Below are 12,586 nucleotides of genomic sequence, written 5' to 3' on the forward strand. Positions count from 1 at the left end.
CATGAATGGCTGAGCAGTGATCAGCCTGATTGGATTGTGTTCCAGGAGTTAACAGAAGTTCTCATCCCAATGCCGGAACACAGTGCTAAATACTATCTCAGGGCCCAACAAAACCCAGGTGCCAAGTCGCAATGGCGACTGAAAATTGCATCCTGGCGCCTGGGTTACACCGCAGCAGCGGTGTGGATTCCTCCCGCATGGCCCCCTCAGTCAGAGAAATGACTGACTGATTTGCAAAATCTTAAACAATTTACGTTTTTTTTTTCACTTGGCATCAGGCGTGAGCAATTCTTATTGCCCGATGCCCCAGACATGCAGTTCTTGGCGCTGGGCAGCCGACTTATAAAACTGGCCCCTAGAGTAAGCAAATTTGTCAAGCCCTTTACTATATGCAGCGGAGACTGCATACAGTTCATACAGTGCACCTAGCAAGCTCAGTTAGTGTAGTAAATAGTTTTAGGGCAGCTTGACTCAAATTAACTATTTAAGGGCACATTATAAGGACATCAGCTTTAACATACTATGATCTTAGCACTACTGTCTGCATCTTACATATTACATGAACCGTGCAATGAATGTCTGCACAATATTATTTCTTCGTGATTGTGTGAACATATATCATGATTAATAGAAATGCTAATGGAATATAAACCTAGGAAATTACAGGAGAGGTGTGCACTCATCACTAGTTGATATGATACAATAAACCCTGTCACAAAAGGTGAACAATGCAAGCAGAAGATTATGGAGAAAAAAACCCTACATAGTAGGAGGCTACATTTTATACAAAGATCAACTTTAGCACAGAATATAAAATATAAGAAAAAAAAAAAATCAAACATCCACAATTATTTGCTAATCCTGTAAAGTAAAGCCTTCAACCCCTCTCTCATTCCCTGGTTCTTCAGTTTAATGGACAAATTCACTGACTACTAGAGAGGCTCCATAAATAGGAGGGGCATTAGGTAAGATTTGCATGATGGTTTAGCCATCTAGGAGACTCTGGGTTTACTGACAAACACTGATAATTTTTTTTATACACTGAAAGCAACCTCTATGAATGCATTTCTCCATCATATGTTCAGTTTGAGATGCCCATGGAAAGAATTTGTCAACTCATCCCAACTAATGAGCTCTGTTCCTAAGCGATTGCCTATTCAGAGGATTCCTTAGGTGTATCTCTGTGCAGAAATGGGATATATGCTAGGGTAGGGAAAAAATTATTTTGTAAAATGTTACTATTTTTAGGCATTGAGGCCAGTGTGCAGCTCATCCTGGAAATAATGCAAAACTTTGAGAGATTCTATTGTGTTCAGACCCTAAACTGGTTTTCTCAAATCTCACCTTCCAAAGCCCAGATATGAATCTGTGAATCTGCAAACAATTCTTGACTGGAGGCCTCTGGGTGCTACAGAGACAAAAAAATTAAAAACCATCTTAGTGATATAAAACAGATGTGTTAAAAGCACCACCACATACACACACACACACACACACACACACACACACTTATAAACCTGCACAGTACACGCCATTCCCTTCGCATCCCAGAGACAGTGAAAATCATCCCAAGATGATCCTTAGATTCACACATGCAAGTTTACTAAACACAGGACAAAAACACAGACTCCCATGCCCAACACTTCACAACCTAATAGGTTCTGGATGTACTTTGTAGTGCAAAGGGAAGCCCTTTCAAGTGAACAGGCTGCCCTAGAGGCGAGTCGTGCATGGAAAACGTACAGTGGGAGCGAGCAGACAAGATACGCTCCAGGGGCGAATGGGGACTTACTCTCAGTTTATACTAAAGAGGACTAAGTGACTTTCAATGTTTTACATTAGAAAGTGCAGCCTGCTGTAGTTTAAGTGGCACAACTGCCTACAGTTTATGTAATTTCACATTTTAGCAATTTATTGAAAGGCACATGTGAGATTTTAGAGCCGTTTAGCTAAGTAGTGAACTGCAAACTACAGAACATTTTTTTTTTTTTTTAAACTTTACCAAAAACTGCCTATGCAGATAATGTCTGTAGATGAAAACAAGCTGTGCAGCTTTGACCGAAATTAAATAATGCCCCTTCGACAGGCACCGGCCAGCCCATATATAATAAACAAGCAAAAAGTTGGGGGAGCACACCCTGAACATGCATTTCTAAAGCTGGTGCAGCTATGAACCAAGCGACATGCATATTAAAAAAGAATAGCGCACACATGCAAAAGAAATGACTATCAAATATGAAGACAATCCATAAATAAAAATGGGGATTTGGTCCCACCATATGGCCATATCGTGCTCAAGCCCACCACTACATCAAAGTACCCCATTGTCAGTGGGTCCTACACTATCCATAAGATCCATATTTAGAAATACATGTTCAGGGTTTGCTCCCCCAACTTTTTGCTTGTTTATTATGTATTCGGTCTGACCAGACTTCTGAGGTTGAGCAGCCCACCCCCCACACACACCTGTACTCTATCAGTGTCCACTATCAAGTAGATATAGGAGGAGTCCCCTGTAGTGCATTAGCACATCTATCCCAGCAAGGAGTGTTGTCTCCAAGGGTTAGAGAGGCTGGATTCACCCCTTTTTAATGGATAGTGTAGGACCCACTGACAATGGGGTACTTTGACGTAGTGGTGGGCTTGAGCACGATATGGCCATATGGTGGGACCAAATACCCATTTTTATTTATGGATTGTCTTCATATTTGATAGTCATTTCTTTTGCATGTGTGCGCTATTCTTTTTTTAATAAAGCCCATATATACATGCCTCATGAAGCGATGAATGCAACAGCTTGTAGTTCTCAGCGAACTGTGACGGCACTGGTGGGTGCTTTCGCAGTTCATAGATTCTTCCTGCTATTCAGTAACTGCCTGCCCATATTTATAAGAGGTATAAGCAGACAGTGTATTTTTAAGTCCGCAGGATCCTGGCATTACATCCAAAATCTGCAGATTATGCGTGCAATTGCCTTACAGGCTGCAGAGGAAAAAAATAAATGCATAATTTATTTTACCTGCAAAAGTATGTGCATTTATTTATTTTTATTAAAAGTGAATTTAGCCTTAAAAAACCCCCAAACTAGTATACATTTTAAATATTTTTTTTTTAACTTTTGCAATTCTCATCACAAGGCTGCAGGAGGGGCAGCTGAGCCCGGGATATGTGGTGCTAGCAAGCTGCACCTTCTCAGGCCCATACAAGTCAAGAGCAACCTATACATTTCTCTCAATATAGCTTTCCTTAGGAATATTAATGAAATGCTTGAATAGTGTAAAAATTTAGCCCGACACAAAGTAAGCATAGGATGCACACCAGAGAGCACAGGGATACATTGTCTGAACGGGAACTCCATATATAAATGGCTGGAGCCGGTTACTTGTGAATAAAAAACCCACATAGATGTCTGAACCAGACCATTCAAAGATTTGGAGTGGAATCAAATTTTGGGTTTCAGGGACATTGGAAAGAAAGCATCTTTCACCAACAGCCTGTAAACGCACAACAATTATACAAAAGAGCAAGCAATGATTAACCTCAAGCATGGCATACACATTAGACATTTGCATGTTCAATGAAAGTAGAAAAAGCAACTCCAAAAAGCTTACCTTGCTGAAAAGATACATGATCAAGACTCGTTTTGACAAGAAGTTTTTGATCTGAGAGAAAAAAAAAAATGGTTTGCCTAAAATATCAATACACCAAGAACAGAAGTGAGATAAAGGTGTTCAATTTTCTTTCTAGTTTCAGATCCACTAACACCCACTCCTATACCATATAACACACACAGTAATAAAAAAAAAAAGTGGTTGTAAAGTCTCAAGGTTTTTCACCTTAATGCATTCTATGCATTAAAGGTGAAAAACCTTATGCGCTGGAACCCTCTCCCCTTTTTTCCTCACCCGAGCCTGATCCGATCCAGCGATGTGCACAAGCACAGCGGCTCCAGGCGCTGTCTCTCTCCTCACTGGACAGATTAATAGCAGCAAGAGACATTGGCTCCCACTGCTGTCAATCAAATCCTGTGACGTGGGGGATGGGGCCGAGTCCCGCTGTGTGTGCCAATGGATGCAGCAGGCTACGGGTGCCTACATGGTAAGCGGTTTTCTGTGGGGGACCCGATGAAGGGGAGGAGCCAGGAGTGTCGTGGTGCACCTCAGAAGAGCAGGATCTGGGGTGCTCTGTGCAAAACCCTTGCACAGAGCAGGTGTTTGTAAAGCTTTGTTTGTTTTTTGGTATAAAAATAAACACTTTAAGAACAAGGTATGCTAGAAAAGAGTAATGATAGAAATTTGTTTTGTGCTATGAAAATGTCTGATCACAAGTGTATATCTTTAGTTGCATCTCAAAATAAGCCAACTAATGCTACAACAGGCTGTGGCAGTACTATGCATACAACTTTGAAAGACTCCTGCACATGGGGGCATACCAAGTTTAAAGTGGAAGTAAAGACTATTCCTTGTATTCTCCCCTGCAATCATTAATGTAAGCAGAGTTCAGCCCTATGTTTCAAAATGAAAAAAAAATCCAGTTTTTCTACCTTTATTTTGCAGTATTCAGTGCTGTCACATGACTTCAATCCTTCTTCCTGCTGAGTCTTAAAGCAGCAAGTGGGTGTGGTTACTGAAGGCTTGTGACATCACTTCCAGTTTTCCTGTGTAGCCAGTGGGCATATACAGAATGGGAGGAACTTATAGTTTCCTGCCAAGTGTTTTCTCATCAGTAAAGATGCATTGTACATCCTAATTCATGGGGAAATCAATAAAAAAGACCCATTCACACAGGACACAGGGGGGGCTGGGAGGTGCAGTCCATATATACAGTATAGCTATGGAGTGCTTCAAATCAAGACTACCATGGGAGAAGAGAGCTGGACGCAGGGGGGGGGGACTGTCAGTGTAGCTGGAAGGCTCTGGGGTCTCAGTTCAGAGTCTACAATGATCACTTTACATTAACTACTTCCCTCCGTATGCAAAAGGGCGGCCGCAGGGTGGTTGTATTATCCTGACTGGGCGTCATAGGACGTCCAGCAGGATAAGCCCCTTGTGCGCGCCCCTGCGTCGCAGCAATCAGTGGTGTGTCTGCTCGACACAACGCCCCTCAGACCTAGGTAAAGAGCCTATGTTGTAGGCTCTTTACCACGTGATCAGCTGTATCCAATAACAGCTGATCACATGGTAAACAGGAAGTGCCGTATATAGGCTTTCCTCCATTCGCGCTGACAAGGTGCAGATAGAGGAAAACCAATCAACGGCTCCCCTGATGGGGGGGGGGGCTGCGCTCATAATCAGCACATTGCTCATCAGTGCAAACCCCATCAGCGATGCCCACCAGTGATGCCCATCAGTGCCCCACCAGAGATGCCCACCTGTACCCATAAAGGATGCCAATGAATGCCCACCTGTACCTATAAAGGATGCCAATCAGTGCCGCCCATCCGCACCGCCACATTAGTGCCTACTCATCTGTGCCCATCAAAAACGTATTTACAAAATTTTATAAAAAAAAAAAAAAAAAATTTCATATGGGTACAGTTTCGCATGACCACGCATTTGTTAAAAGTGCTGAAAGATGAAAATTGGCCTGGGCAGGAAGGGGGTAAAATTGCCCTGTATTGAAGTGGTTAACGCCACATGATCCAACATTGTGGTGTTATTGCAACACATGACAAGCAGAGAACCCCCCCCCCCCCATGTGTTTGTGTATACAGTGCAGTGTGTGTGTCATGTGTTGGTGTATACAGTGCAGTGCGTGTGTATCATGTCTTGCTGTATACACATGCAGTGTGTGTCATGTGTTGGTGTACGCAGTGTGTGTGCGCGTCTCTCATGTGTTGGTGCATACAGTGCAGTGAGCATTTCAGCCTCAGAATGACTTCTCCCCCTCCCCCCAAAATGAGGCTTGGGAGAGAGGAGCTGCTGCACAATCTGCAGACGGCTGGGAGGGATGGGGGCAGTGCTGGGAGGGATGGGAGCAGTGCTGGGAGGGATGGGAGGGTTTCCTGAAAGCTAGGCTAGATTTCTCACACAGAGACCGACAACCTTTTTAGGAAGTGCCTGAGAGCTGCCGAATTCAGATCAGCAAGTAAAGCTTGGTTGGTGAAGAACAGGAAGTAGCTGATTGAGTAGCTTAGAAGGTCTAATCTGAACCAGACAATCAGCAAACCTGAAAACTAATAATATCAAAAAGGTAATAATATTTAACACACTAATCATGGGCAAATTTTTAAATTTGACTAGAATTCCCCTTTAAAGCTGGCCATAGATGGTTAGAATTCAGCACAAAAATGCTTAGGAAAAAAGTTATTAGGCAAAAATTCTCTGAATATTGGTTTGTTGCTCTGAAGATTTTGTTTGCTTTTTTTAACATTTAACGTTAAAAAAAAAAAATTTCTAGACAAAAATTTTCCATCGTGCTCCTTCGAATTTTGCCATCACTACGGTTGAAAAATGTTGATATGACCCCACTAATGACTAGGAAAAAACCAAACACATTTTATTAGAACCTTCTTTTTCTAAGAATTTTCGCTTTCCTCATCTGTGGCCACTAGCCAGCTTGAGATTTCCTGGTAATCTTGAGAACTGGCCCCCACTCCCTCCTTTTCCTATAGATCAGTAAGGACATTCATTAAAGTGATAGGCTAATAGGAGCATTCAGGAGATGAATTTTGCTTTGTGAATCTAATTACTAATTGCTGCAAACTTGCACCAACTACTGCTCACACTTACCTGCTCCTGTCTGTTTTGGTACCATACAAAGAAGATGCTCGGCCCTTCACTGCCGCTAACAGGTCCCGGGCCCACCTGGGAGATAGGGGATGTTTCTGAGCCGCTTCTCTGAATATCCAAGTCTGCATATAAAAAAGAAAAGCACCACCTTAGCTGGAAAAAAAAAAAAAATTGGATTTTTTGTACTTACTGTAAAATCCCGTCCGAAAGACACAGGCGGAAAGGGAGGGAGGTTATTTTATTAACAATCTTTTCTTAACTAAATATTCTTATTCACTTTGCAACGGACACTGCCCCAGAACCTGTGAATGAGGTGAATTACGTACAAGAAAAAAAATGCTGTTTTTTTTTTTTCTTTATCGTGTTGTGATATTGCGGTCTTTATGAAGTGAAACTTTGAACAGCCTATATTTGCCGTTCGTAAAATCAACCCCAGGAAGCCTTAAAGTAGAATTAAGAGTTAAAACTCAACCAAGTTAGAAAGAGCGAGGGAGAGTCCCATTGGGGAGTTTCCCCTGGGGAGTTTCCCCTGCACTTCCAGTCCAAAACAGGAAGGGATAATAAATTCCTCCAAAGTGAGGGAATCCCTGGTTGTTGCCAGCAGAGGGGAGCAGAAGAGGCACATGCCCTGGGCGCAGCATCAATGTAGAGGTAGGGGTGCACTGAAAGCTCCAGTGGCTTGCTTCTCCCCTCCTCACAGACGGGAGACTGCAATGTCACTCATGTAAAGAAAGCCCCCCCTTCTATCACGAGCACAGTGTACCATTGTCACTTGTACAAACAGATGCCAACTTCCTGTGCCGGCTTCTGTGTTTACAACAGCATGCTTCCCCTCACATGCAGTGCTCCCAGCATGACAGCCCAGCCTCCTGGCAGCCGCTGCACCGTGGACTACCAAGTAGGTGGTGGGTAGAGGAGCTCTGTAGTAGGGGTTTAGGGGGAGGGTGATGGTTTTTATTTCACCACCAATGCAGGTACATTTTCCTTTCAGTGACACATGGACATTTTTCTAATCCAGACACACCCCCGACTTGAGGACAATTCTTTTTAGTGATACTAAAAAAAGGGGACATTTTTTCCTTTGCCACTGTTAGACCCATTTTAAAAACACCCAATTTGAAATGTTTTAGTTCGCTGCAGTGTACCACATTGTTACCATTTAACTGCATGCCACAAACATTTCGGCATGCACTTATAATATTAGTTGCCTTGGTAATGTGAAATAGAGCCTGATCCAAAAATGTATCAGTTTTCAACAAAATCTGCACTCAGATGCCAAGGACAAACCTATTAGGGCACTTTCAATCTACATGTATAAATAATTAGAAAAGTGGATTGCAAAGGAAAACACTTTACTGCTTTAGGGGCCTTATAAAACTCAAGGCTGGAAAGAGTACAAATAGAAGGCTGATACTCTAGCTTCAGGGTGGTGCATATCGCATCATCCAAGAGGGCAGAGGACCCAGCTAAACCAAACAGAGCCAAGGTAAGATCAAAGGGTTGGCATTCTTTTTTTTTTTCCTTTTTACATACAAAATCAGACAAAAAATATAAAGCAGTGTTAATGTAGCCAATTACTTGGGTCAAACACTACAAGGCTTTGCGTAAATAGACAACGGAAAAAAAAAAAGAACAGAAAAAAAAAAAAAAAAACGAAAAAGAAACACGAAAAAGAAACAAAAAATCAAAACAAACACCAAAAAAAAAACACCCCAGAAGAAAAAAAGGGGGGGGGGGGATTGGAGATTCAAGATTCAGCCTGAGCCTATCTAGGTTGCAACCCTTATGTTGCCCAAAAAAAAAAAAAATCGGCCGTGTCCCTAGAAGAATACCATTCAGTGAATCTAAAAGGGCGTATCATATCTGTCAAGCGCTCTTCTGAAAATGTATATTCCAGAAATGATCTCCATCTGGTAAGAAATCTCGGGGTAGTACGTGAGTTGGAAAGCATAACGTCAAGTCTTTCCAGTTGGCATAGAGACAGCAAAGATTGTTGGACCTGTGAGAAATTTGGTGGGGTGGAGTTAATCCAGTTTGCCATAATCGTTCTGCATGCTGCCAAGAGGCAGAGGTGGGTCCATTGTGAAGAAAAGGATATGCAGTTAAAAGGCAGGTAGTAGGAGTCTTAAGTACACCCGTACCCGAAATAAGAAAAATATAACCCAGCATGCTGTCCCAAAAATTGCTGATATGAGGACATTCCCAGAGTCGATGTAAAAAAGTGTAGGCCGTGCGACTTTACACCACGGACATTGCGCTTGGGTAGGATCATCTGGGCAATGTCGAAAAGGATAGTAGGCCCGATGCATTATTCTAAAATGAGTTTCCCGCCAATTTTCAGAAATAATAATAGAGTGTATTCTTTTATAACTCTTAAGAAGCTTTTCCGGTAATGTTTCATCCCCCAGAATGTGAGACCATTTCTGGAATAATACCTGTTGAATCCTACCCAACGAATGAGACACTAAACGCTTATATAGAATAGAAATCGAATATTCTTTTTGATAAGAAAAAGGAAGGTTTAAATGGATTTGTTCCATATCTGCAGCAAGTCCGCAAAAAGGAAGTCATTTGTAAGTAGAAAAAGTAATGAGAAGAGGGCAGATTAAATTCCTGTCTCAGCACTCGAAAAGATTTGAAATGGTTGGTAATATTGTCATAAAGCGATGAGGCTTTAGTTAGTCCCAAAATTGCCCACTGTCTGAAGGCTGCTTGTGTAGTAGAGGGAATGAACATGAGATTGCCTTGAATAGTAAGGTAGCTAGAGATACTGGAGGGCAAGCCCACTATCCTCCGCACCTCCCTCCATGCCACCACTGTATCTCTGATGACAATATTGTTTTTAAGATGGGGTGGTAGCGCCCTGAGAGAGGAGTGGAGGATGGCTGGCGGGGTATATGGAAATACCAGCGCCTCTTCAAGCTCGAAATTAGAATATCGTGATGCTCCTGGTGAGCCAATCAAGACCCTGTCTTAATAAGCATGGCATAAGGATTGGCATTCTGACGCAGGACAAGGGTAGATCGTTACTTTCATTTGTCACTTTTTTCATCCTTGTCCATTTACAAAAGGTGTTCATATTTTCTGTGATTTGGACAAGGTACAATGTACTAGAGAGTTGGAACATTAGCAACTGGAAGATCAAATGTCACACTGTTATCTGGCACAAAATAGAAATTAAATTTTTACCATCCAAAGCATCCCCTGGGCAAGAGAAACCCCAGGTACTTCCATGGATGGAGGAGCACATTACTCACTCCCCCTTCCTCCACGTGACAGGATGGAACATTTATCATTGAAACACAAAGTTTAATAGAGCTTAGACTCCTTTGCAAATGCTTCAGGTAGAAAACTAAAATACGGACAATTACCAAATGATTGACATTCACCTGTACCCAACGTCCAAAGCTTTGCACCTCTCCTAATAATGTGGGGGCTCTGCACTGATCCATGCCATGGAGAATTCTGGTCCTGGGCAGTGGAAATATGACCTACCACTGGGGAGGCAAAGGCACTGCCAGAGTCCCAATGTCTTTTGAGAGCTGTGGTTTTCAGAAGAGAAGACATAGGTGTTCGATAGACGGGAGCAATTTTCCCAGCTTGGTCAATAGATTCATTCAACGATGTGCCTGCAGAATGACAGTCAGAGATTATTAAAATAAATTAAAATAAAAGATTTGGGTTAATTTGAATATACTTTGAAGCTCGTTTTTTTATGTAGCTGAACTATTAAACTTAATCTTCTCATCGTGTTTTACAAATGCATAAAAAAAAAAAAAAAGTGACAGAATGCCCTGATGAAGGCGAAAAGTAGAAACCAAAATTAGGTAAGAAGGGATGGGATTGTGATTGATGTCGACTTGTAAATTCAGAGCTCATCCAAACCTTTTTTTTAGGAAATGCACTATGAGAAACATAATGGTCTCCAGTAGAGAAGCAGATCGCTTCCTCAGAATCAAGTCATCTAGGTACCCTATATTAGGGATACCCCAGGTATACAAGAGCCCCGGAATCAGAGCCAGAACCTTTAGGAACACTCTGGGGAACTGAACAGCCTGAAAGGCCGGGGCCACAAACTGCAAATGGCGGTCCTCCAACACAAACTAGGGAAACCTTTGGGGAGGTGGAAAGATCAGAACATGCAGGTAAGCATCTTTGATATCCACCAAAGTCTGGAAATTCTCTACTGGAAAGAGGCCACCACAGACTGCACCGATTCCATTCGGAACTTCTTAATTCATAGAGACTTGACACCCAATACCATTAAGAGGTTAGAGAAAAAAAAAAAAAAAAAAAAAAAAAAACACACAACTTTTTCGCCCTTGGAACCGGAATGATCACTCCATGATACATAATGATCAAGGCTTGCAAAAAGGGCATTTTTTTTTTTTGTGGATTGAAAGAAACATTAGAAAACATACATCATGGTGGGCAAAGCTCCAATATTTCAGCTTGTAGCCATGATCAGCTATGTTGCAGCCCCACGTATCTGCAATCTTCCCCTGCCAAACTTCCACGAAGGCCTGCAAACTACCCCCCAACTGAACGAGAATGCTTCTTGGGTAGCTTTCTGAACTGTAGACTTCAGCTTCTTTTTGAGTGGTTACAAGGTACGCTTACCCACCATCACTTTCTAATGTAATCATCAAAAGAAGGACCAAAACATACATTTCCCCCTGAAAGGGCAAACATTTTAAAGGTTTCTTGAAGGGTAACTTGGCTGACCAACAATTCAGCCATAAGATCCTGTGTATGTGTACAGATAAAACCTCTAAAAAAAACAATTGTTGAATGGTGTCCTTTAGGGTGTTCACTGAAGAAGCTGAGCACATGTGGGAAATCTAGGTTCCTTCTCATTCAGCATCTCTGCTAGTGGGATCTCTCCCCCATCATACAACGTGCCTTGACAGCCACAATTGCTGGATGTAAAAAAGCCCTCACCAGAGCAAATGAGACTTAAGCCCCGTACACACGCACAGATTGTTGGCCAACTTATCGGCCAACTTTTGTCCAGTGTTTGTTGGTTGAAATGTACTCTAGACTTGCATTGGACTTTTGTTGGCCAACAAAAACCAACTTCAGAAGTGATGTCATGTGATGGTTGACTTTCCCTATGTTTTTTCTTCTCTGAGCATGCCCAGTCTTGCTCATCTGATTTTTGTCTGCCGAAATCTGTACTGACTGAGGAACAATCGGCCGTTCTTTGTTGGCCAACAAAAATTTTATAGCATGCACACCAGATTTTTTTCGGCCAAAAATTCGCAGTTGGTTGTCGGAAGCATCATACTAACAAGCCTACAATCGGCAGATCGGACGTTGGCGGACAATTTACAGCCAACAATCTGTGCGTGTGTACGGGGCTTTAGCCCCTTCATACCTAAGCCTTTTTCTAATACTTGTTGCTTACAAGTCAGTAAAATCTTTTTTGCTAGAAAATTACTTAAAACCCCCAAACTGAATGTCAGTGTTTTACAATGCCTCATGAGATGTGTAGTTTCACAAAAGCTGGAGGGCTGTAATTAGGTGATCCCTGCCCTTGAGAATAAAAATGGCGATCGCTGCAATATTTCATATCACACTGTATTTGCGCAGCGGTCTATCAAATGCATTTTTTTTGGGAAGAAATACACTTTCAGGAATTAAAAAAAAAAAAAAAAAAAAAGAAGAAGTAACGTTAGCCCAATTTTTCAGTATAATGTGAAAGATGTTACGCCGAGTAAATTGATACCAAACGTCATGCTTTAAAATTGCGCACACTCGTGGAATGTCGTCAAACTAAGGTACTTAAAAATCTCCATGGGCGACGCTTTAAAAAAATTAACGGTAACATGTTTAGAGTTACAGAGAAGGTCTAG

At 42.0% G+C, this 12,586-nt stretch overlaps 1 protein-coding gene across 1 annotated transcript in view; it reads right to left on the reverse strand.

Annotated features, from left to right (window-relative positions):
- Window positions 1-12,586, reverse strand: part of NDC1 (NDC1 transmembrane nucleoporin) — an 81,886-nt gene that overhangs the window by 14,915 nt on the left and 54,385 nt on the right. Inside the window, exons 12-15 of the mRNA XM_082264859.1 lie at window positions 10,121-10,360; window positions 6,732-6,853; window positions 3,612-3,662; window positions 1,345-1,408 (exon numbers count right to left, since the gene is read on the reverse strand). Coding sequence (XP_082120985.1) covers window positions 1,345-1,408; window positions 3,612-3,662; window positions 6,732-6,853; window positions 10,121-10,360 — 477 coding nt within the window. The remainder of the gene's footprint in view (window positions 1-1,344; window positions 1,409-3,611; window positions 3,663-6,731; window positions 6,854-10,120; window positions 10,361-12,586) is intronic.

This window comes from Pelophylax lessonae (assembly GCF_965119305.1).
Source record: "Pelophylax lessonae genome assembly, chromosome: 8".
In the NCBI taxonomy this organism is placed as follows: Eukaryota; Metazoa; Chordata; class Amphibia; order Anura; family Ranidae; genus Pelophylax; species Pelophylax lessonae.